Below are 26,108 nucleotides of genomic sequence, written 5' to 3' on the forward strand. Positions count from 1 at the left end.
TTAAATAATAAATTAAAGTTAAGTATCAGACCTAGAAAAATACTAAAATCACAGCCCGAAAAATACTGAAATTTACGTCTAATATTTAAATATAAAAAAAATTCCTTGGAACCTAGCTTCCTCTAACTAAATTTATAGGTCTAATAAATAAAATATTGTTTTAATATACAGTATAATCTGTCTGCTAATGTATGAGGCGGTTTGTAATACATAATTTAATATATAAGTTTTGGATGGTTCATTGTCCAAAAGTTTGCAAACCCCTCTGTTTTTTATTATAGAATATAAACGCTGCCGTCAATTTTTCCCCACAGAATATATATATATATATATATATATATATATATATATATACACACACACACTTAAAAAATACAGCCGTTTCTGCTGTAGAACACGATATAAGATCTCATATGACTGAAAATTATAATAATAATGAGATCTCATATAATATTTTTACGCGGGAGAGAAAAATACCTTGAATAACAACCATCAACTTATTACCATCCCATTATCGCATGCAGAGTGACTATTAGAAATAAGTTACATACAAAATTGATTTTTCAAAATTTTTGGTGTTTTAGAAGATAATCTAGATATCCTCGAGATAGAGACAGATCGCCGAGACCTGCCAAAACTACCAGTGGCCACTCGCTGTTTTTACTGAAAAGTCGCTACTGTGGCGCACTCGCTAAAACTACCGTGTTTTACAGTAGAAATGGCTGTTTTTTTTCAGTGTAAACCCGGATTTATGGAGCCCAGGGTATGTTCGAATTTCAGCGTATATGTAGGTATAAAAGATCATTATATATATATATATATATATATATATATATATATATATATATATATATATATATGATATTATTTTTCTTATATTTTCTTTATTTATCGAGTTGTTGCGAAAAAGCGTTAGATGAGTTAAAGCCTGGTTTATGCAGCGCATTTTTATTAAACTCGTATTTATAGAGCCCAACTATTTTTCAACACAATGAGTATAAATCAAAGGAGTAAATTCATAGAATGGTATAACAAACAAACGTTAAACGATTACATTTTTAACTTTCAAAACGAAATCGTGAAGTACTGTAAGCAGGACGAAACAATTTTGCGGTTAGCTTGTATGGCTTTCCGAAAAATTTTTATAAATTTTGGTGTGGATCCTTTTGTTGAGTGTACAACCATTGCATCAACGTGAATGCGCATATTTAGAAAAATTTTTTTTGAAAAATAACCATATTGGTATAATTCCACCTTGTGGTTACAGACGAACAAACAATCAATCTGTAACGGCCATTTATTGGTTGTATTGGATGGAGCAACGTGTTTTAGCACGTTTAATAGAGCATACGGGTCATGGTCGAGAGAAGAGGTTACCCAAAGGCATTTTAGTTGGATTCTGTGAACCGCGAGACAATGACTGTCAGAAGGGTATAGTGCTTCAGTTTCATGGATGTTTTTGGCACGGTTGTCCACGCTGTTACACAATAAACAAAGATTTAGCATTATCGAACGATGAAACAATGGACGACAGGTATGAGAGAACACTCGTAATAAATTCCAAAGTGGTTACGAGTTAATTGAAAAATGGGAGTGCGATTTTAACTAGGAACTTACACAAGGGACAAGAAGAATGCAACGAACTGGTAGGCCCAAACAACGACGTCTTTCGAGTCAATGGTTTAATTTTGTGTACAGTTTTACCACCGCAAAATTTGTACCACCCATTACTACCTGTGAAAATGCACAACAAATTGCTATTTCCACTATGTCGATGATGCTGTGAACAGATGATACAAGACTGTATGCATCAAGATATAAACGATCGAGTTTTACACGGTACATGGGTATCCGAAGAAGTGAAAGCAGCTGTTGAATTAGGTTATATCATTAAAGATGTGTATGAGATCTGGCAATATGAAATGACACAATACGATCCGATCACACGCAAAGGAGGTTTGTTTGCTGAATATATAGATGCGTTTTTTACTCAAAAGACAGAGTCATCAGGATTTCTACATAACTGCTACACGGAAGAAGAAAGAGATCATTACGTAGTGCAAATGAGGAAGACGGAGGGTATCTTGTGTTCAAATTCATTGTGGGGAAAGTTTGGACAGCGTGAAAACATGACTAAAACAGAAGTGGTAAAAACACCAGAAAGATCGACAAAGTTACTTACAAGTTCAGAAGTGACTGTCAACGGGATTTTACCTGTTAATGACAACTCTCTATGTCAATTGGTTTTATACAAGTGAGACTCTCTCGGTATCGTCTCCGACGACAAATGTTGTTGTTGCTGCATTTACTACATGTCAGGCACGGTTAAAACTGTTTAAGTATCTACATGTATTGGGCCCTCGTGCACTTTACTACGAGACAGACTCAGTTTTTTACCTTAATCGAAACAATGAAGAACACAATTTACCAATAGGAACTGCATTGGGTAGTCTCATAGACGAGCTGGCTGACAATGGCTTTGACAGTTTTATCAGTATATTTGTATCGGGTGGTCCAAAGTTCTACGCATACAAGTGTCAAAAACCTGATGGTAATGTGGATTACGTATGCAAAGTTGAAGGAATTCGGCTAGATTTTGCTAATAGCCGAAAAATAAATTTTGATTCTATACGTGAATTGATTGTAGCACAACGCAGTGAGATTTTGTTATCAAACACGGTCATTCGTCGGACTATTTTTCATGATGTCATTACACAGAATGAGACGGAAACGCGTAAATCTGTATATGGTAAACGAAGATTCGTTGGATTAAACAGGAGTTATTAACGCTAGTGGTAGATTTCTTCCTACGAAAAAAGTGGATGAGTTGGAAATAAATCATCAATACATGGTCATGGCATTTAAAGAAGTGAAGACGCGATATGGGATGAAAATTGTGGCTACCCTGGACAATGAGTTTAAAATTTTTCTTCCTTCTCGAGTATCCACTGCACTGTCGAAGGACACGAAGTTTTTTGAAAGTTTGAACGATCAAGCTAATAAGCTGAAGCTTTTTAGAAACTATAGAGGTGACAATGTCATTAAATTCACTAATGCTTAAAACTATTGTAAAAAAACAGAAACAAAAAACAAACAAAAAATAAATAACTCCCTGGTAGAAATGACCCTAAGAACTGGCCATTTATTAGGTAGTAACTAGGTTAAATCCTAAGAACTCGCCAGTTACTAGCCTGTTCTTAGACTTATTTCTACCAGGGTAAAAAACGTGTTTATTCATAATGTAATAATTAAAAAAGATGATTATCTACACATACTGGTAACAGCGCTAGCGTCGTTAAAATCATTGGTGTAGACCAATCCTCTCCACAATTTTTACAGAGCTGTGAAGTAGCCCCGACTGCAGTCACAAGCTTCTCGATAGAAGTAGAGACGAAGAGAGCGCCACTATGTGTCATGGATACGCGATGGAAACACCCTTTTATTTTGATTTTGTGCGGTCCGACAGGGTGTAGCAAAACTGAATTTGTAAAAAGATTTATAAAAAAACATCGATCGATTGTGCGATACTCGAATTGAGCGCATAATCGTCTATTATTCCGAGTGGCAGGCTGGATACAAAACATTTGTTAGTAGAAACGTGGAATTTCGCGAAGGTTCACCACAGACTTCCGACTACGCCAACGATCCGAGAACAAGCTAGTGATTATCGACGATTTGATGCGCGAATCGTCGTCTGGAGGAGCAATTTTCAATATATTTTCAAAAGGTTCGCACCATCACTCACTATCGATTTTTCACATTAGTCAGAATATATTTTATCAAGGTAAAGGACAGCGCGTCATATGACTGAATGCTCAATACATAGTGGCTTTTAGAAATTTGCGTGATAGATCGCAAATTTCACATCTGTCTCGTCAAGTCTGTCCTGATAATCCTCGATTTTTGCAAGAAGCTTACTGGGATGCAACAGCGAAACCTTACAGTTATCTCTTGCTGGATTTAAAACAAGTCACACCCGACAATTGCCGTTTTAGAACCTCTATTTTTCCAGTAGTTTCACTATGTCTATGTAGCAAAGAAGAAGAGTAAGAGTGAACACTCATCTGATCTAGTACCAGTGGTTTCATTGTAATGGCTCCTCCTCGTCCACACCCTTTTCAACCCAAAGAAGCTGTAATACTTGACGCTATAAAGGAGAGGATATGGAGGTTCTTTACACATAAAAATACTCGTCGTTACATAGATGTCTTGCCAAATTTATTAGAATCATATAATCACGCTAAACATTCAGGGACAAAGATGACACCAGCATCTGTGACTTTGTTCAATGCTGCCAAAGCTCGTGAAGATTTGAATCAACGATATGGTAATCACACTACCAGACCAGTTAAATATAAACCCGGAGAGATGGTACGTATCAGTCGTGCGCAGAACGTGTTTTCGGAAGGATACGAGAGTGGCTGGACGCTAGAAATATTCAAGATTGCTCGAGTTTCGAAGACACGTCAACCACCAGTGTACTTTTTACAAGATCTAACGGGGGAAGACATTGATGGTTTCTTCTACGCCGAAGAATTAAGGAGAGTTCGTAAAGATTTAAACGAAGATATTTTCGAGATTAAAGAAATTCTGAAAAGCAAAGGTAAAGGGCGCAGAAAAGAATATAATAGTTATCCAAATAAATTTAATTCTTGGGTGAAAGCAAGTGACGTCGAAAAAATATAAAAAATGAAGGACCAATTATACATTGTTCTACCTAGCAACAGCAGCATCAATTATTTCGCGGAAAATACTACGACGCATTTTATTACACAGCTGCCTCAACAAATACGTCTTCAAGGTCAATGGTGTGTTGCCCTCGCAGAGATCCAGATTCCGCTGACATTTGAACACGTGACATCAGACAAAGACGAAAGATATGTATTAGTGAAAAGTATGCCATATAATCCTGTAGATATTGTTTTGATGGATGGTTCACCAGATGCCTTAATCGAGAAAAATAAAATAATAGTTGACATTTTAAGCGGAGGTGCATCTTTAATTCACACCGAAATTTATAAAGATATAGACACATTGGTGAGCGATTGAACAGTTTAGTCTGCATAAAAATTCAGTTTGAATTTACGGTCGAGCATGGAGGTTATGTAAGCATCAATAGACTGTGCTGAGAGTACCTGTTCGGGTCTGCAACATGAGCTATGTCTATCCAAAAAATTAGAAAAAATTTTGGGGTTTGAGACGTCAAGTCTTGTCTTTGAGAAGAACGACTTGATTGACACCAAAAGACCAGCTCATCTCTCTAACGCCTTACCGTCAATGCTTATGATCTATAGCGATATTTGTGAACCATACGTGATATGAGATGTTCAATCACGAATGTTAAGATTTGTATACGTAAATACAGATAATTACGATACGAAGAATATTTTAATACGCAAGTTGGGTATGGCCGCAGTGCTGGAATTGGACGAGTGTACATGGGTTCTACGTATCAGAGGAGTCACGGAGGTATTGGTTCATTTTTAGCTGGTATATTTCGACGGGTGCTCCCACTCTTGACGCGTGGTGCCAAAGCTGTTGGAAAGGAGGCGTTGCGATCGGGAATGAACATTGTGTCTGACATAACATTGAAAAACACACCCATTAAGGAGTCGTTCCACAACCGTGTTAGAGAATCTGGCGAAATCCTCAAGAGAAAAGCTGAAGAAAAATTGGATAACCTGATGGAAGGTTCTGGATATAAACGGGCACACCACGGTCACCCGCTTCAGTTGCAATTGCTTGAGGGTCCTCGCAATATCGTAAAGCGTAGAAAGGCCAAGAAAAAGACGAAGAAAGGTGGCGGTGGTAAAAAAAATCGTACGAAAACTAGAAGAGGTAAATCAAGTGGTATCAGGAAGAGTGTGAAAAAAAACAACCAAATAAGAGACATTTTTGATAGTTAAAAAAAAATAAAAACTGGCTTTCTCACATACTCATTCCTGTGAGTAACCCAAATCTGAGCTGCTTTTGTTTGAAATTCCTCCTACTCAAACTACGATCGGGTATTCACATTGGATGACATATAAGCCAATATCATCGTTGACTGATGACTCACCGATAGAGTCTGTACTACCAGGAAATAGTGAAGAATATATCGACAAGCTCACACAATGTTAAGTCTCCGGGTAAAGTTAAGAAACAGTATGACTGAAGATGATGTATCAGAAGCTCAACTTGCAGCTTTTAGATCTAATGTATCCAAAGTTGGTCTTGTTAATAATTTCATGCACTCTATGTTTAATCAACTAGATGTGTCTTTCAATCAAAAACCTGTATCACCATCGACTAATGCTTACGCCTACAGAGCATACATCGAAACCTTACTAAACTATGGACCTGCTGCTAAATCTTCACACTTGACGAGTGTCTTGTAGTGTGACGACAAAAGTGAACAGATGAACAGCATAAATAATAACACAGGAATGGTAGAACGTCGAAAAATTTTATCACAACATAGACAGTTGACTTAAAAAGCCACCTTCATTGCGATGTATTCAACCAAAAAAAACTGCTGTTGAACGGTGTTGAGGTAAGAGTGCGACTTGTAAGATCTCGAGATAGTTTTTGTCTGATGGATATTTTAGGAACTTTCTCAGTGCAAATAGAAGAAGCAAATTTATTGGTCAGACGCGTTAAAGTTAATCCAAGTATATTGTTGGCTCATGCACAAGCGCTTTCAAAGACAACTGCTAAATATCCTCTCACACGGGTAGAGGTTAAAGCTATAACGATGCACAGTGAGATTCATGGTGAAACTTGGACAATATTATATTAGGACAGCTGCCGAAAAGAATTATAATAGGTTTTGTAAAAAACAGAGCTTTGAATGGTGATAAAGAACTCAATCCTTTTAACTTTAAACACTTCAATATACATTTTTTATGTCTATACGTTGACGGTATGCAGATACCTTCGAAGCCTTTACAACCAGATTTAAAAAAAAACTATACGTTGGTGCGTATCATACCCTATTTTCAGGGACAGGTATACACTTTCTCAACGAAGGTAACCAAATAACGCGAGAATCATATCCAAACGGTTACTGCTTATTTACCTTTGATTTGACTCCTGATATGTCAGCTAATGATAACACTCATTGGAATTTGATCAAACATAGAAGGGTTTGTTTGGACGTACGATTCGATGATCCATTAACCGATACGATTAATTGTACCATTTACGCAGAGTATGATAACATCTTAGAAATAGACCCATCGCGCTAAACAATCGTTGACTTTAGTGGTTGAAATTTTCGCGTACAGGTGTCACTTTTCCTCAAATTATATAATATATTGTTTTGTAACATATCTTGTGAGTCAGTTGTGTATTGAATTCTGATCATTATTAAGAGCTATCAAAAAAAAGGACGCCATTGATGATATTCAGTTCTTCAAAGGTACGAAATTCTGTGAAAAATTACGTGTGCAAAATTACCGGCATTTCCAAGCAGTAGATCAAATTAGTAATGGACAGTCTACAGATATTGAAAATTCTGTCACGCATTCAGTCACATACAGTGGGTGTATTTCCTGCTGATCAGATACCTCGTGTGTGGTCGAAGCCGACTTGCTTTATTGTAAACACTGACGATCACACGAAACCCGGTATGCATTGGGTCGCTATATATGTGAACAAATTGAGTGATGCCTTGTACTTTGATAGTTTTGGCCATCCGGATCATATTAATCGGTGGCGAAAGAATTGTAAACGGTTTCGTTGGAATGCGATGCGGTTGCAAGTCGTCATCTGATGTGTGTGATCAGTATTGTATTATGTTTTTACATTATATGAGTAGCGGTTTAGGTTTCATAAAGTTTATAATTTTTCCGATGACTTGCACGAGAATACTAATATTGTTAGAAAGTTTGTACGTCATAAGTCAAACGCTGACAGAGATTTCGTTGGGAATGGAGGTTGCATTGTCAGATGTCTACTGAGTTGCGGCTCGAAAATGTCTTTGTTGTAATATAATCCTCTGCTCAGCATTCTTCTTTCGAGTAACATAATATGATACTCGTATTTATGAAATGTCTGTACTCTCCACCTGCATCGTGAATTGAATGTGGGTATATCAAAATATGCCTCGTGTCCTCTGCAGAGTATTCGATCAAGAGTAGTCGAAAGTCGCACAGAGTACATCTGCAAAAAAAGACAAAAGTTCCGTTAAAATGGATCAACATCAAGAACCGTCAATTAATCATCATCCACACCAGTTGTTTTGTGCATTCTACGCTTAAAACAAGTCTTATTCTAAGAAGGTTATCGTTGGTCTAGAATACGACTCTTTGGACGACGAGTACTATAAACCAGTAGTGAGAATTCTAAATTCAAACTTCACTGGTGTCGCCTTCTCATACAATGGTTGGGACGAGTTGAGATCCAATTTCGATGAAATCTACAATTATTTTTCTGGTGATGCTGGCGAGATAAATGGCAAAATAATTTATGGTACTGGGTGCACGATCAAATTCAGTCAAGGAGATAAAAATCTTCTACGATAAAGAAGCCGTAGAAGAAGGCAGCGAGGATGCTCGACCGCCGGGGGATAATAGCGAAGCGAAGGCGTTAAGCGACCTGCCGGAAGCAAGCGACCTCGAACCCGAGCTCGAGCCGACAGACGCAGCGGCGAGAAGGAAGCGCGAGCGCGAGTGGCGGCCAGGCGAATACGTGTCGGCGCCGGCGGTGGCAGAAAACAGCGTTGAAAGTACGAACGAAGCGACACCGAAATCCTGTCGTCGCTTGCGCGGACGTCCCCGAAAAGTAGTAACGGTGAACGCGCCGAAGGTAAATCTACAGGTGGAGAAGCGCAAGCCCGGCTGACCGAAGGACTTTACCAAAGCAAGCAAAGCGAAGCAGCCCAGTCCGGCGGCATTGTCACCTTGGTCGACGCGAGCGGGGCGTCGCGTCGCGCGTACTGCATCTTCACAATAATAACTCATTATCATGTCTGTCATCATAACCATAGCCTTTCTTTCTCCTTTCCCTTACAGCAACTACGCATCAACCGAAGATGGCGGAAGAAGACGACCCGCGCAGGAAGACGGGCGCGAGCCGAATGCAGCGCTTCGCCGCAGCGACGAAGCTCCCGTGGCCGACGGACCTGATCCGCCTGACCGCCGAAATACGCTGTGCGGAAGCCGAGCTCGACTCAGAGCTCGACGAGACGATCGTCACGGTCGTAGAAGCACCCGCAGGATCCTTGGCCAAGGAAGCGGCCGAAGACAAATCCCAGGAGCCGACCGAGAAGCGGCCCGAAGAACCGGTCGCTGGCCTATCAGAAGAAGAAGGTGCGTGAGGAAGGCTGACGCCTTCGGCCGCGCCATCAGTCGCGACCGTCGACAGCGCCCGAGAAGAAGAGGGCCATGAGCAGCGCTGGCGCGACATGCGCCAGGAGCTGTAGCAGCTCCGCGATGCTATCGGAGAGACGAGGGATGGGAGTTCGACCAGTACATCAAGAAGGCCGGAGACCAGGCCGACCCAGAGGCAGCGGCATGGGCGACTCGCATCGAAAATCGATGCGAGAAGCAAAGACTGGTCTCTGGAGCCCGGCGGCGGCGCGCAGACCGTCGCCGAGCCCTCGCAGAGGAAGAGAGGAAGTCGCAAGCACGCCTCGACAAGTTGCGCAAGGCGCGCGAGCTCCTGGAGAAGGAGGCGTGTCGCGAACAACTAGTGGCTTGACGGGCGTAAGCTCGTCTTGCCAGAGCGCGGCACGAGGAGGAGTGTGCGCGCGTCAAGGAGCAGCAGTGGGCGGAGTACCTTCGAAAGAAGCGCGAAGTAGAGACGCGGTGCTTCGTGTGCAGCTATCCGGGTGCGAAGAGATCCCACCAGTGCCCGGAGCGAGCTTCGCATAAGAAGATCCTAGCGGAGGTTCTACGAGACCGAAAGAAGCTGTAAGGGAGACGCGTTGTAAGAGAAAGAAGTTGGAGGGAAATATAGTACCTCGAATCCCCTATAAGCATTGTTTTCTTGATTTCTTACCCGATCTCCCCGTCTTTCAGCACACCTGCATGTCATCTTTCGCATGATCGTGCGATGGCAAGACAGAGTTGATCCACGAGCTACGCAACGTCTGCAAGGGGGGTTGGGTGGGTCTGGGTGTAACGGGTGGCCGCGGATTCGGATCGCGCGAGTTAAGTGTACGTATTGCAGAGCGTACGTAGATTCGCAGGTAAGTAATTAAATAAATTGAATATGGATTTGTTCAGATTTATTAATCCGTCTTTACAGCTTGGAAACCCGACAGAGACTGACTCGTTACCAGTGCAAGAGCCTTCTTAAAAGGTTTGTAACTTTGTTTGTTTAATCTTTCCTCCATTGTTCTCCATGCGTGCTCGATGCGTGCTCCGCCGTATGTGCCAACATAAACACCTTATTGTTGCAGGTCTCGAGAAGCCAAAGCGATCGATACGGCATGCAGAAGGCGATCGATAACAAGCGATGAATAAGCGACGACTAATACGGCTCATATAACTCCTCCATGCCCAAGTTGAATGACGTCCTCGTTATTTGTTATCTCGGTATGTTGTGGACTCCTGTTTGGACTCCTGCTTTTACATGAACCCCTGTTTTTACATTTATATTTATAGATAATGAAAATTATTCCAATTATTAGAATCAGCATGACAATTATAAATGACGCTATTGATGTATGGAATTCGATTCCGAATTTTGTGAATTTTGGTGTCTCCATCGTAGGTACTGCTTGCGTTTTTAGCGGTTCGAATCTCCGTTGATGATCCTCGATGATCAATGGTTGAACTTCCGACACCTTAAGTTCTCCGAGATTGTCGACCACCCTATGTCCCTGTATCAACAGATTGTTTCCTCCAAAGATCTTCGTTCCAAAAAATGTTTCCTTGTTCTTGTTATTTTCGATTTCTGTTTTATAATTACTGGATATCAGCGTCAAGTTGTTTAGGAGTGGATACGCCAATGCTAGAGGCGCATTTATTGAAATTGTTATTGTTTTTGCGTCTTCTGCGAGGATTTGATAGCATACATAGTCGCTCTGATAGATCAATTGACATCTTCTTGAAAATAATTTTATTATCGAGCCATCCAGCTTCCACGGTATCGTTACGATCTCCGTCTGGTTATTTCGGTTAATTATAGCAAGTCTTTGAAAAAGGGAGAATTCAATGGAATTTAGGATAGGAATTTTTATGGTATAAATTATGGAATCATGGATAGTTACGACTGATCCCTGAGCAAATCGAAAGTCTAACAAATTATGATAATGTGATATTAACTCTTTTTGGGAATAAAGTTCTAATAGATGTGTCTTTATACTTAGTATTTGTTCATGGGTTAATATTTCCAAATTAAATTTTTCATCGATGAAAACGAATGATCTTTTTATTTTCCCTAATAGATTTAGAAAATGTTGCTCCTGCACAATAAGAGTTACAACTGTCTCAATTAATTCAAATCGCGTATTTTGATCGTTAAGAGTTTTCATAAGATTCCGTAAGTTTTTGTTAATTATTTCAGTATTGCTATTTATCGTTCTGCTAATTTGATTCATGCAAGATTTATTCAAAACCGAAATATCTTCATTTTGTTGTTTCTCAAAATTTTCCAAATAATTATTAATCTTTTCTAAGTCATCTGAATCTGGATTTCCAAATATATATTTGATCATCTTTCCTACTCCATTTATTAATCCTCTCTTTCTTCTTCCACCGAATGGTGCTATCTCCTGCAGATCTTGATAGATTTCTTGACATAATAATCTTGCTTCCATTAATAGACTTGAGTTCTTGAGTTCTTTTCTTGAGGATAATATGGTGTAGTCAGTCAAAATTCTGCCATAGGTGCGTTTGAGCGACGATGTGTTTATGAAGAAATGTACGTAATGATAATTTTCTATAATTCTTCCAACTCCTTGCTGATAATCAAAGTGTGTCGCATCAGGATTAATTTCATCACTTTTTACGGTTATCGTCGAAATGGCCATAATCATCGCCATCCCCAGGATCGTCATCATTTTCCTGCAAAGAAGAAGTTTTTCTTAATCTCTTTGCGCTCTTTAGATTGTAACGACGTGGTTGTCCGTGTATATAACATTCCAATGAGGGACCTTGTTGTTTCTTAACTAATAACTTTTGATAACGGGGTGCGATTTTATTTCGTTGCTGTTGGTGGGTTTTAACGTATACCTCTCTACTTTCCAACTCATTATTTGAATCATTAGGTAATTTTTGTTTCTCTTTCTGTCTTTTATACAATTCGTCATAGAACGGTAAAATTTCATTATATTCTTCGGTTATGTCGACTCCAGGTTCGATGACATGCTTATGCAGTTCCTCATATGGTCCATACAGTAGAGTAAACGGTGCAAAATTTGTTGATGAATGAATGCTCTGATTATATATTAGGATTGCTGTAGTCATATGATTCTTTATTGTTTCTCGAGGATTTTTATCGACTAAAATACTTAATTTTTCTCTTAAAGTTGAATGTAATCTCTCTATTGGTCCATTTGACGTGTGTCTATTGATTGTAGTTTGATGATATTCGATTTTGTGTATCCGACAAAATTCTTTAAATACAGCGAAGTTAAATTCACTTCCATTATCCGTAGTAATTTTATCTGGGAAATTGTGATGTGATGCGAAATGCCTCAGTTTGTTTAATACTGTTATAGCATTCCCATCCAATAGATGATAAGCTTGAGCGTATTTCGAAAATATATCAATAATTGTCAGAAACTTTTCTTTTCCAACATTAAAAACGTCCATATGTATGTGCTGTAAGGGCCTATTAGCGATAATGGGTCCATACCTTCCTGTTTCGTAAGGCTTTCTCTCATATTTGTGTTCTAAGCATAGTTCGCATTGGTTAATATAGTTTTGTACGAGCCTATCCATATTTAGTGTATATAACTCTTTCTTAAAATGGGCTATTGTCTCTTGAATTCCATTATGGGTTCTATTATGATATTCTTCAAGTTTCTTCAAAAAATTATTTTTGTCTATTACGGGTATATAAGTGTTAGTTTTAATCAACTTTAGTTTTTCATTGAAATGTTTTAGCAGTACTCTGTAAGCGATCATTTCCAAATCATCATTTGTAAAGTAAATCCCGTATTGTTTGTCTGGTTTTACGTTTTCATTTAGAAATTTTAATAATTGTGTTTCAGCTTCATCCTTGTTTATCTTTACCATATACTGAATCTTGAGCTTATCTTTATTTACTTTCACATTGTAGTCCCTTCCCGATTTTATTATAATGCTATAATTAAATGCATGAATATTTTTGTCTGTTATAGGCAATGAAAACACTGGATCTTCTACAGCAGTGTGAGCTGTTTCTAGATCATCGCCGGGGCTCTCGTCCACTTCCTCGATTCGGCGCGATGTTATATCCCAGACTTGAGGAATCATTGAAAGTGAGTCATCATTCTCTTCCTGATTATTTATTTCTATTCTGCTTAAGGCGTCAGCTACATAATTTTCACTTCCTTTCTTGTATTTAATCTCATAATCATATTCCTCTAATTTTATTTTCCATCTAATCAAACGTGAATTTGGTGTTTTTAAAGACCAGAACCAAGTTAGTGGTTTATGATCTGTTTCGATTGTAAATTTCCTCCCGTATATGTATGGTCTAAAATGTCGACACGCCTCGACTATAGCTAGTAGTTCTTTTTCGATGGTCGAATAGTTTTGCTCAGCTGAATTCAGGGTTCGTGAAAAACATGATATGAGGTGTTTATCTTGCGATAGAACGCTACCAATAGCGACATTTGACGCATCAGTTGTGACAGTAAACATTTTTGTGAAATCTGGATAAGCTAGTATTGGTGCATTGACGATTAATTCTTTAAGTCTATTGAATGCTTCTATATATTGTCTATCCTCTATGTTTATTTTTTCTTCCTTTTTAAGCGCTTTCGTTAGTGGTTTTGATATTCTAGCGTAGTTTTTTATGAATTTTCTATAAAACCCTGTTAATCCTAGAAACGCTTTAATTTCTTTTTGTGTCCTTGGGATGGGATATTTTACGATGGCCTTGATTTTATCTGGGTTTGGTTTAATTCCTCCTGGTGTAATTATATGTCCCAAAAAAGGTACTTCTTTCCTTAAAAACTCACTCTTATCTAATTGCACTTTCAAACCGTATTCCCGAAGTTCTTCAAATACTAATTTTAGATGTTGTAGATGTTCTTGGAGAGATTTTGAAAATATGACTATATCATCCATGTATACAAAGCAAAATTTGTGTAAATATTTTCTGAGAATTTTGTCCATTAATCGCTGGAATGTAGCTGGTGCATTTTTTAAACCAAAGGGCATACGACGGTATTCGTAGTGTCCATTTTCTACTGTGAATGCTGTCTTCTCTACTGAATCTTGATCAACTGGTATCTGATGGAATCCTTGTGCTAGATCTAATGTTGTAAAATATGCGCATTTTCCTAAATTCTCTAAAATATCGTCCATTCTCGGCAATGGGTATTTATCCTCAATGGTTTTATCATTCAACTTACGATAATCAATAACCATTCTCCATTTCTTCTTTCCACTTGCATCTTGCTTTTTGGGTACTATCCAGACAGGTGATGAATAAGGTGAATTACTTGATTGAATAATTTCGTCATTTAATAATTTTCCCACTTGATCTTGAATAACCTCCTTCAGGTGATATGGATATTTATAACTTTTGACATAAATCGGATTTTCGTCCTTTGTCCTTATTTTATGTGTGACTGCATTTGTGGCTGTTAATTTTTCACACTCATTATAGAAACAGTCTCTAAATTTCTGACACAAAGCTATAATTTTCTCCTTTTCCTCTTCATTCATGTGTTCCGTTCGGATTTGCACTTTTGTCTCCTGATGATTGCTCAGTATAACCATTTTACATTTATCCGGCATATTGTTTAAATAATTAATTTCAAATCTCGGTGTGCTAAATATTTGAGTTCTATAGTTAATATTTGCTTTTAAATTTTGTAGGTCCTTGTGACCTATTAGACAATCATATGTAGAATGCCAAGGAGCAATTAAAAATGTAATTGGTGTATTGTCACCTAACTCTTGCAAAATCGGAAAGGTGAGTGCATGTGTCCCTTGCGTTATTTTATGCAAAGATTTAATTTCGAATTTATATGGAAAAACGTAATTTGAAAATAAATCGTAGGCTACTTTAGGGTTAATAATCGATGATGATGCTTCCGAATCTATTAGTATTTTAAGCGATGGATTTGTAGTTATTATGTGTGGTAGTTCGGGCGAACTGCCTATGTTATTTAAATTTACTATGTTTCTTCGGTTGGATCGGAATCCCGTTGAAAATTTTCATTTTCTGAATTCTCTTGATTTTCATAATTGTCGTCATTCACGTTAATATCTTCTTGCTCCTCAATGTAAGCATCTTCCTCCGGTTGCTGCTCCTCTTGATAATGCAACTCTTCGGAAATGAAATTCGGTGGTCCGGTACTCATAAAGAATTTATTCTGAGGGACAAAATTATTTGATCGGTTGCTCTGATTATTATTTGGCCGATTGGTGTTTTTGGTATTAATCGACATCGGTGTCGGTCGATTTTGCTGAATAGGTCGTCCGAAATTATTTGCAAATGTCGGTACAAAATTATTTTGTGCAGTTGCGGGTCTAGGTGCAAATGAAAACGGACTTTTATTTGCTCCAGAGTTATTGAACGGACTATTATTTCTCTGATTCATAAACGGGCTTGTACCCTTTGAATTATTGTTTACATTATTGGTTTTTGGTTTACTTTCGCGTTGTCTCGCGAAATTTAAACATGCAGCTTGTTGCTCGTGATTGTCAAGCTTTCTGCATTTTATCAGACAAGCCTCTATATCCGCCAACTCGAAATGTGTAAGATGTGTGTGATACGGCTCTTTTATTCCGTTTATAAACGTATTTTTCGCAACATTTTCGTAAAACCCAATCTTCATACTTATCAAGTTACGGTCTTGATTGTTTAAGTTTATATGTTCTTTTAGCTTATTTAAACGTTGTTTAATTTCATCAGCATACTTTTCATAATTTTGATTCGATAGTTGAAAACAAGAGCTAAGTTTATTGTATAGCAGGTCCTCCGAGCTGGGATCGCTATATCTATTTATTAAGAGATTTTTACAATCATTCCATGTTGCTGGATCATTCGCGACTATTAAATTTAAAGCTTCTCCGCGAATTCTTGATTTAATTAACGCAAATAGCGCTGTATTTAATGCTTCCTCTGCAGTGACTAAATTTTCAACAAATTTATCGCATGTTTGGAGAAAGTGAGAAAGGAGCTTTGTTCCTCCTTCATAAATTGGTATCGCGTCACGCCATATGGCTAACCTCAATTTAAATTGTTCCACTGTGATTTGCTGCGCCATTTTGCTCTCAAATCAGTCGTATTTAGGGATAAGGTAAAGATAGGTGAATAGGGAATTTCAAAGACTTACTCTCTTCTTTGATGATTCCTGGTGAATCTCTGTTCGAAGGTGGGCCTCAAACTTGACGTCCCAAAAGTACTGCGACGAAGGGGTTGAAACACCAGCCGCTTCCTCTCTGATGATTTCCGTCACGGTATTGGAGGAGAATCTCGATTCAGCAGCCTCGCAGTATCCTGTCCGCAGCGCCAGTTAAGTGTACGTATTGCAGAGCGTACGTAGATTCGCAGGTAAGTAATTAAATAAATTGAATATGGATTTGTTCAGATTTATTAATCCGTCTTTACAGCTTGGAAACCCGACAGAGACTGACTCGTTACCAGTGCAAGAGCCTTCTTAAAAGGTTTGTAACTTTGTTTGTTTAATCTTTCCTCCATTGTTCTCCATGCGTGCTCGATGCGTGCTCCGCCGTATGTGCCAACATAAACACCTTATTGTTGCAGGTCTCGAGAAGCCAAAGCGATCGATACGGCATGCAGAAGGCGATCGATAACAAGCGATGAATAAGCGACGACTAATACGGCTCATATAACTCGCGCGCTCGTTCGGTCGTGCGATGATGACTCGGCAGCCGAGTGCGGTGTTGCCAAGTCATGCGGAGAGGCGCGCGCGAAGTCAGATAACGGGCAGAAGCATCGTCAAGGCGAGAGCACGAGACGTCACGAGGCCGAGACCATCCTCATCGATCGCGCGAACGCGAGATCCCGAAGTACCCGCATCCAGACCACCAAGGAGCTGTGCAGCCTGGCTAGAAGGGACGCCTCGTCGCCACCAGCCGTCGAACGACCGCCGTGGACCTCGCACTCCGGAGCTCGTGCCACTACGCGCACTGCAAACCTGTAAGTCTCTTGACTCCTTCCGAATTAATACCTACGCGAACTACAGAAGCCGAGGTTCGTGCCACCGAACGCTCGGCTCGTCTATCAACATAAGTCCTCTCGCGCGCCGCGTATAATCTAATGTAATATTCAAGTGACTTCAATACACGATTCTTTAACACGACATAAGGTATTTGTACTGTCGTTTCCAATCGCACGTCCTTCCTCTCCTACGCTCACGAACTCGGCAGGGTTAGACCGGGAAAGAGTCGCGGCATCGTCGCCGCCGTTGACAGTCGAGAAACCCTGGACGCGGAGAAAGCGTGGGGAGCTTCACTCGCAGTGCATTTTGTATTCGCGGGCAACCCGGCTGTCATCATTATACTGACGGCTAACGTCCGTCGACGACTCCAGCATCATCGAAGGAGAGCCGTGACGCATTAGACAGTGTAGTTATAAACCACTTGGTGACAGGGTGGCGACTTTGCGGCCGCCGTGCACAAGTCCAGTTGCCCCGTTACAGTCCATACACACATACATCAATCCACACGGACATTTTCTAAAAAACGCATAATTCAAACTCTTAAAACCTCTAAATGCGTTTCTACGAAGTTTTAGCGAAACTCGAAATTTTACTATAACAAAGTTTCCTCTAGGAGGAAGCAAAATATTAATAGTAATTATTAATAATAATAATATTATTATTATTATTAATATGTCGTTATTAAATTATTACTCTACAAAATTATTACTCTAAACCCTACCTAAAAACAAGAAAAAATAAAATTATACTGACACTTCTACAAATCGCCGAACATTAGTTCTAAAAGTGCTCTGATTCCAGAAAAGGATAAGAACTCAGCGCGGGCTTGCCGGATCGCGCCGTCCTTGTGCTCTTGTTTCCCGCTTGTTTTCCGATTGCTCTCAGATCCGTGGTTCTGCTCTCTTGCCTCCAGGCATTGTCGAGTTGCTATCAGCCAGACCCAGATGATGATTCAGCCTTGCTTCGTTGTTGTTGTTGTTGAGCCCGTCTACCCAGCAACTGTTGTAATTAACAACTTTATACACCTCGTGGAATCACACCTGCTTCTTTACTTGCGATTTTTCACTTATTTTCACTGCACTAATGAACCGACACAATCACGATGCATTGCTCACTTTTATTTACACCAAACACTAATCACAAAAGAAAAGGAACAGCGAAATACGCGGCATATAATACTTTTTTAGCTCGCCTTTTCCCAATTTGCCGCCAAATTCTTTAACAGATATTCTTTGATTGAATCTTGAGGCGCGTGGGATAAGTGGGTTTGAGTATTTTTGTTTTTGATTTGTTGCTCGCTTTTGCTCGCCGTCCTCCGATGTGCCGGAGTATTTTATTATTAAGTTTCTACGCGTGGGGTAGCTAGGTTTGGGCATTTTTGTTCTGGATTTGTTGCTCGCTTTATCTCGCTTTCACCTGATCTGCCGAATTTTTTATAAATAAATGTTATTTAATTATAAATTGCGGCGTGTGGGGTAGTGAGATTTGGGTATTTTTGTTTTGTATTACATTTTAAATTATTAAGTACAGTAACAGATAATTACCCATTATTTACAGCATTAAGTAAATTTAAGAAAAAAAAAAATATAGAAGAATCAATAACCCAAATAAATTATGATAAATTAAGTAGCATAGCCAGTAGAGAAAAATGGAGTACAGTATTCTCAATGCATGATCCTAATGTAGCTGTGAATACATTGTTAGAAAAAATAAATAATTGTATACAACGGGCTACTTTCATAAAGAAATTAAACAATAAACACAATAACAAAGTACCCAGAAGTAAATGGATCACTAAGGCAATACTAAATTCTTGCGAAAGAAAAGAAATACTATACAAATTATAGAAAACTGAACCAAATAATGTGAATCTAAAGATAGAATATCGGAATTATATTCAAATTTTAAATAGGGTAATTAAAGAAGCAAAAATAATATATGATAGAGATCAGGTTGTAAAAAATAGTGATAATCCCAGAAACCTGTGGAGAGTAATCAAACAAAAACTAGGTAAAAATGAGAAAAAAGATAGAAATATAAACCAGATTTATGATGATAGGAAAAATTAAATAAATAATCATACAGATATTGCTAACCATTTCAACTCTTACTTTAGTAGCATCGGCAAAACATTGAGTGATCAAATAATTCAACCAATGAATGTAAACGTCAAATTACCAAAGATAAATAATAATTCTATTTTTATTACGCCTACTAATTACTTTGAAATTACTGGCATAATTCAAAATATGAAATTAAAGAATGGAGGAGTAGACAACATAAACTCTAAATCACTAAAAACTCTAACACAGTACATAGTTGACCCACTGGTAGATATTATAAATATATGCATAGAAAAATCTATATGGCCGACTGCGTTAAAAAATGCTGATATAATACCGATACATAAAACTGGAAACAAGAGGAATATAACTAATTATAGACCAATATCTTTAATATCCAATGTAGCAAAGATCTTCGAAAAAATCATTTATAATAGAATATTGAGTTTTGTTAGTACATTTAATATTTTATCCAGTAATCAATATGCGTACCTAAAGATTTTTTAATACAAATTGATGGCAAAGACATCAAAAGAGTTGAAAATACCAAGTACTTAGGAATTGTTTTTGATTATAATATGAAATGGATAAATCATATACAGTATTTAATAAATAAGTTGAAATATATGGTATTTATTTTTAGAAAGATTAATAGATTTATGCAAATTAAAACTTTAAAAATGGTATATTATGTATTTTTTCATAGTGTTATAAATTATGGTATAATAGCTTGGGGTGGTGCTTATTCTACTGCTACCAATCTATTACAAAGGCTACAAAACAGAATTTTGAAAATCATAAACAAAAATAATTTTGCTCAGGATAATCTATTGAGTATTGGGCAACTATTTGCATATCAATCACTAATATACCACTACAACACATTAAAAGTTAAATTTTTAAATTCAGAAAGCAAAACTAGGAATAAAACCATTCAGATACCTAGGAGACTTAAGACTATAAGTAATAAGAATATTTATATTAAAGCCATAGGAGTTTATAATGATCTGTCAAATAACCTAAAAACTTTAAGCTCTAAGAATTATACTTATAAACTAAGAGAATGGGTTAAGTTTCACATGTAAAAAAAAAAATCTTTTTTATAAAATTAATAAGAAATATTGATAATGTATTTATAAATAGCTATGTATTCTGTATACAAATTTTATTAAAACGTTATTAATCAATCTTTCATATTGTAAAACTGTTAAAGTGTAAGTTAGGTACTACATATCTTGAAATAGATTTTATTTTAGTTATAAGGAACTATAGTTAGTAAGTATACCGGCCTTACGAACAGGTAACTGCGTTTACCTCTGCGGGAATTTTACTATTATGTAAATAATATGTAATTTTTTGTCTGGTTAATAAATAAATAAATAAATTGCGGCGTGTGGAGTAGTAAGTAAGGTTTCGGCATTTTTGTTTTGGATTTGTTGCTCGCTTTCGCTCGCCTTCCTCTGATGTGCCAAATTTTTTATAAATAAATATTATTTAATTATAAATAGTGGTGCGTAGAGTAGACATGTTTCAGCATTTTATTTTAAGACTTTATCTTCGCTTTCGCTTTATTTTTTCTACTATTTGTTGAAAATAATGGTATAATTAGTTTTTTTTTAATAAGATATGATTTATTACGCCTAATAAATCGTAATCTTACGATTAAAAAGAAAAAATTTTCACGAGCGGGATTTCTCCTTTGAACGGAGCAGGAGCGCGGGGGACCAATAGGCTCGCGGCACTTATTTGAGTTGTTATGGTTAGAATGGATCGTGGAATGCGTCTATAATCGCTAATAATCGGAAAAATTGCCACAAACAAACGTACATGCGAGACTAAAAACCTAGTTTATTTACGAGTTAGTATAAAAAAAACAGAAGAATTGCATTACAAGGTACATATGAAGCAATTTACATTTATTAACTCTTTCAATAACTTTATTAGAAAAAACTGAAATCTTAAAGTTAAAAAATCACTATAATAAAAACGCGTTCACAATATGTAAAAACGGATTATTTTCCTACTATGTACTAGTAAAAACAAAGAAAACGAGAATTGATGGGTTAAAATCCGCTGAGAAAGAGCTAAGCTACAAGTGTATACGAACGAACGAACGAACACACACATACACACACACACACACACAACCGTACGAAAAATTTTCAAAAACACTATTTGTCGACAAAAATTCATCAAAACACACTTTTTACATGCTTAAACTCAAAAAATTACTATTAGAAGATTTCCTAGGAAGGAAGCAAAATCCGGTATTTTCGTCGCCAAACATTTTCTACATTCTGTTGATTGGTACAGAGGATGTATTAACTTAGTTTAGTTCTATTTTTGGTTTCTAGTGTATTTGATGTACATGATAACTTGAATCTACATGATTTAACTAATATCTCTATGAAATTTCAAATTCAGCACTAGTACGATGTCATAATAGCAGATTTTGATTACGTGCTACTCAGTGGTAGTTCGAAGCACTGTTGGATTATGTTGCACTTACAAAAGTGTTTATTCATCAATGCAACACCAATAACTTTATGGTTACACTTTCATTGTTTTTCTTTATTATTCAAATAATATCATAAAAATAGATGTTAGCCTTACGTTGTAAGATTACGTATAGTAGTTGTGGAAAAATAATACATTTTATTGGAGTCTAGATGAATTTATATTGTTCAAGAGTCAAAATGTACGTTTTAAACAAAACGCTTTTAAAATACGCCAGATGTATTAAGAACCGAATATGTTATATTATCACAATAATTCATCAATTGAAAATTTGTTATTTTTTTAGCTGATCTAATAAATCGTATTTTTTATTTATAAGTGTTACAGGTGCTTTGCTGCTTAGTTTTGGTTCAGTATTAATATGGTCTGTTCTACGCTCTATTATTCCAGCAAATCAAGTACTTTTTACAGTTACAGGAATCAGTACCAGCATAGCTATAACAAGTACAGGAAAAAAGTACCTAACAGATATTGATGCAATGTTACATAGTAAAAATGAATAAATGTCCATTGTACAATTGTTGTATGATAATAAGAAGTAATTGTTTGAAATTAATTTGTAAATCATTATATAAAGAATAATTTCAAATTTACCGAAATGCATGTTTTGTATTTGTTTTGTATTGTATTCTTATTGTAATGTGGTGAATTAATGCGCTGCTACAAACGTCTCAAGGGGACATAACACTTTTGAACCGAAAAAAATATTCACGAGTGAAAATTACAAAATAAGAGTAAATAATTAGATACTAGCAAGAAACACTCGCTGCGTTCGTGATTTAGAAATTCATTGTAATATTATTTAATTATTTGACGTTCATTATTAAATATACTATTAAATATTAGATGTATACTCAATGATAAATTATAACCAATGAAAAGCAAGATTTCAAAAACTTTCCACGAGAATTAATTACCGTCGAATATAAATAATATATTCAATACAGTCAACATTCTATTAAAGTAGTTCTATTGAATGGCTGCTAGTACATTCTAAAGTCTAGAGAAAAAAAGCAGGCGCTGCAAAGAATAAATGCTTCAATTACTTCTTTGGTAAAATATAAATCATTACTCTTATACTTTTGACTTTTATTTTAAAAGAATAAATCGCACAGTTCCTTCTTTTATAAAAAAAATGTACAGTTTAATCTTTTGCAAAAAATAAAATTTTGGCAACCATTTTGAAAGAATGAATCATACAATTCATTCTTTTGTAAAGGTTCAATCTCATAGTTTATTTTTTGTGAAAAATAATATTTTGCTCCGTCTTTTTGAAAAAATGAATCGCACAATTTATTCTAAAGATTAAATCTTACAGTTTGATCTTTTTAAAAGAATTAAATTTGCTTTAAAAAAAGAGCATATCTGCACAAATAATTGTTTGCAGCATCCCTTTTATCTGGACAGCATTTGCAGATTACATCTTGTGATATGCATAAATACATACAGCAATCGTCATTTTATATTCACAAACACATTTTGTGATTTGCATAAATTATTAGTTTTCGTGCCGCTCTCTGTGTCATACAAAAGAGTTCTGTTTTTCAGGTAGTCAGACAATCCTTTTTATAAAAGCGGGTACCTCTTTTTTCCGTAGTGCCTCGTGTATCTTGCCCCAGCTGGCTGAGTTAAACGCATTTTAAACAACCAGTGTAACAATAGCACAGTACTTCTTGGCTCCTCCTTTCAATCTCTTCCCTTCTATTGCAGTTCTACCGGTGTTGACTACTAAGCTTACGGCGTTAAGAGTAAAGCGTTTTTTTCTAAAGCCGTATTAATATTCCACTAGTCCACCTGGTTTTTTAATGACTTGGTCCATTCTGACGCCGATTATGCGTTCTAATTCTCGCCCGAGGTGTCCAGCATGCAGAGTGGTCTGTCTGAGGCAGCTCCTTCAGGTGGTTTATCTCCATTTGGTTGTAGTACCAGGCGTTGCTTCCACCAGTTCTTAAGAAACGTCCCTTCTTCGAGACATGAATTGTACAGGTTAACAAAGACATCGGAGCGTGCCTGTATAGCTTGTTTCAATCCAATATTGGGTTTGCCATCTAGGCCTGGAGCCTTGTTGTTTTCAATTCTTTTGCATGCAGCCAGTAATTTCTCTGTGGTGATTGTTGAAATGATTTCGTCATTTGCCTCCACTTCAGGGATAGCTGTTACTTCTAGTTGAAAGGGAAACAGCGTGGTCAAAATACGGTCCAGCAATTCTGGGCTTTTAGGAGGGTGAATATAACATCCCTTCATCTGCTTCATTACTACTTGGTACAGTCGTCCCCAGGGATAACCTCGTCCTGTAACTCTTTAAGGCACCGTCGTTTATTTTCCCGGATTTTTTTCTTAAGTAACCGTTTAGCATCTTTTATTTTTTTGTTTAGGGCGTCTACTGATTCTCTACCTCAACCAGTCTTGTAGAATTTATTCCGAGCCCGCTGTTCCCGTCTTCTGGTTCAATGACACTCGCTGCGGGAAGCGGCAATTCATTTATCTCACCAGTATACTGGCGGTGGTCCATTATTGGGAGCCCTCCTCGGCATCGTTACGTCGCAGGCTTGGGTAATATTTCCTATTACCTGCTCGAGCTTATCATTCGCAGATCCAAACAGCTGTATTTCTTCTAGAGTCGGCAGAAATGTCTCCTTATCATAATCTTTCGTTTTTAAACCGACTCTTTTTGTCGTTGACCCCCCCCCCCCGTAGGTTCTCTGTTTTGATATTTCTATCTCCATTATTATCGCTTGGTGGTCTCTATTTGTGTAATGATCACTTACCATCCACGATCTAACGTAGCCAATCGGGCAGCTGCTCACAAACGTGAGATCTATGATGGACCCTGCATCTCCTCTTTAAAATGTGTAAGAACATCCCTGGTTAACTAAGACCAAGTCAAGGAGGACGAATGCTTCCAATAGCGCTCGTCCTCTTTCGTTCGTTCTTTGGCTGCCCCACTCTACTGCCCAGGCATTGAAATCGCCTGCTATCAGTATCGGTTTTCTTCCTACAGCATATGTATGGATCCTTCATAACGTCTTGTCATTTTTTCCTTGAAAGCGGCGTTTCCGCATGCCCATATCGCCGCTTTACCAGTACTGTTCATAACCCAGGATGGTTTGTTCAGGTCTCTGTATTCTTCACAGACGATGGCTATGTCGATCTCTGTCTCACGGACATACTAGCTCAGTAGGTCCTGTGCAGTCGCGCAGTGATTTATATTTAACTGCACTATTTTCATTTTCTTCGTCTGGCAGTGGCTTCTACTGCAGCTCCGTAAACTCGACATGCATATCTACCAGCTGCTTGGTCACTCTTCTTATCTGTGCCTCCTTTGCAGAGTACACAGTTGGGTTGGTTCTTACACTCCTTCGCTTTGTGCCCATCTTTTCCACATTTAAAGCAAAGCTTACTTCTATCTTCAGTTACCGTGCAGTTTCTGCCGATATGGACCAAACCTACGCATTTATAACACCTACGCGGCTCGTTTTTGCGCTTAGCCACCTAGATCCTACAGTGGACCCATCCTATTCTGACCTTCTGTAGCTTAGTGATCTTAGCCGCTATCTGAGCTGGTACCCGTATCACTGCAATCTGCGTGTCACCGTGCGTCTTTCGCAGAGATCTTATCGTAGATTCTTCTATGATCTTCACTCTGCCAATTTCCTTCTATAGTGCTTCTAGTACCTCCTCTTTTGAGTTAAGCATGTCCAGATTTTTGACTTTAATGCTTTCTTCTTGCTGGAGTGCTTTTATTGTGGCGCCTTTCACAAGTACTGCTTCAACTGCTTCTTGGAAGTCCGAGGTTTTGACTTCTCTTGTGCGTTTAAGCTCTATCAGAAGATCTCCTGCAACTTTTCTGCGTATTTTATTTACGCTATTCTCTAGCGTGTTAAGTGACGGAGCAGCTTGCATTTTTAACAAACTGTCTGCATAGCTCTTTCCTTTTGCAGCCTTGCCATTCCTTTTGCATGATTAAAGCACCCGGTCTGGGAGGTCTTGCCTGCTTCGATCCATCCTTGCTGGTCCTATTCTGGTTTGTAACGCCAGGGACACTTTTATCCTCTTTGCTTGCCCTTTTCTCCTTTTTCTTTGACTTTCTTGTGACAACTTCCTGCCACGCTGCCTTCTTAAGTTGGTTATCCTCTCGTTTATTTTCTCTATTTCTATTTTGCAGAGTAGTTGGGGCTTCCTTTGTTGTACCCGCCTTTCGAAATCTAAGACTTGGGGTTGTCTGGGTTTTTCTCCCCTGAGTTTCCGGG

General features: G+C 37.8%; 2 protein-coding genes across 9 annotated transcripts in view; both read left to right on the forward strand.

Annotated features, from left to right (window-relative positions):
* The window catches only part of LOC100499164 (uncharacterized), a 57,100-nt gene extending 34,641 nt beyond the window's left edge, over window positions 1-22,459 (forward strand). For 7 of the 8 annotated variants that reach the window (XM_031928041.2, XM_031928040.2, XM_032601881.1 and 4 more), the window contains one exon: window positions 22,178-22,457. In XM_031928041.2, the coding sequence (XP_031783901.1) occupies window positions 22,178-22,361 (184 nt within the window). In that variant the 3' untranslated portion in view covers window positions 22,362-22,457. 8 annotated transcript variants of the gene reach the window in all.
* LOC107981432 (putative thiamine transporter SLC35F3) overlaps window positions 1-26,108 on the forward strand; it is a 671,722-nt gene that overhangs the window by 34,059 nt on the left and 611,555 nt on the right. The gene's annotated exons all lie outside the window — the stretch shown is intronic.

The sequence above is a fragment of the Nasonia vitripennis genome, assembly GCF_009193385.2.
Source record: "Nasonia vitripennis strain AsymCx chromosome 4 unlocalized genomic scaffold, Nvit_psr_1.1 chr4_random0003, whole genome shotgun sequence".
Classification (NCBI taxonomy): Eukaryota; Metazoa; Arthropoda; class Insecta; order Hymenoptera; family Pteromalidae; genus Nasonia; species Nasonia vitripennis.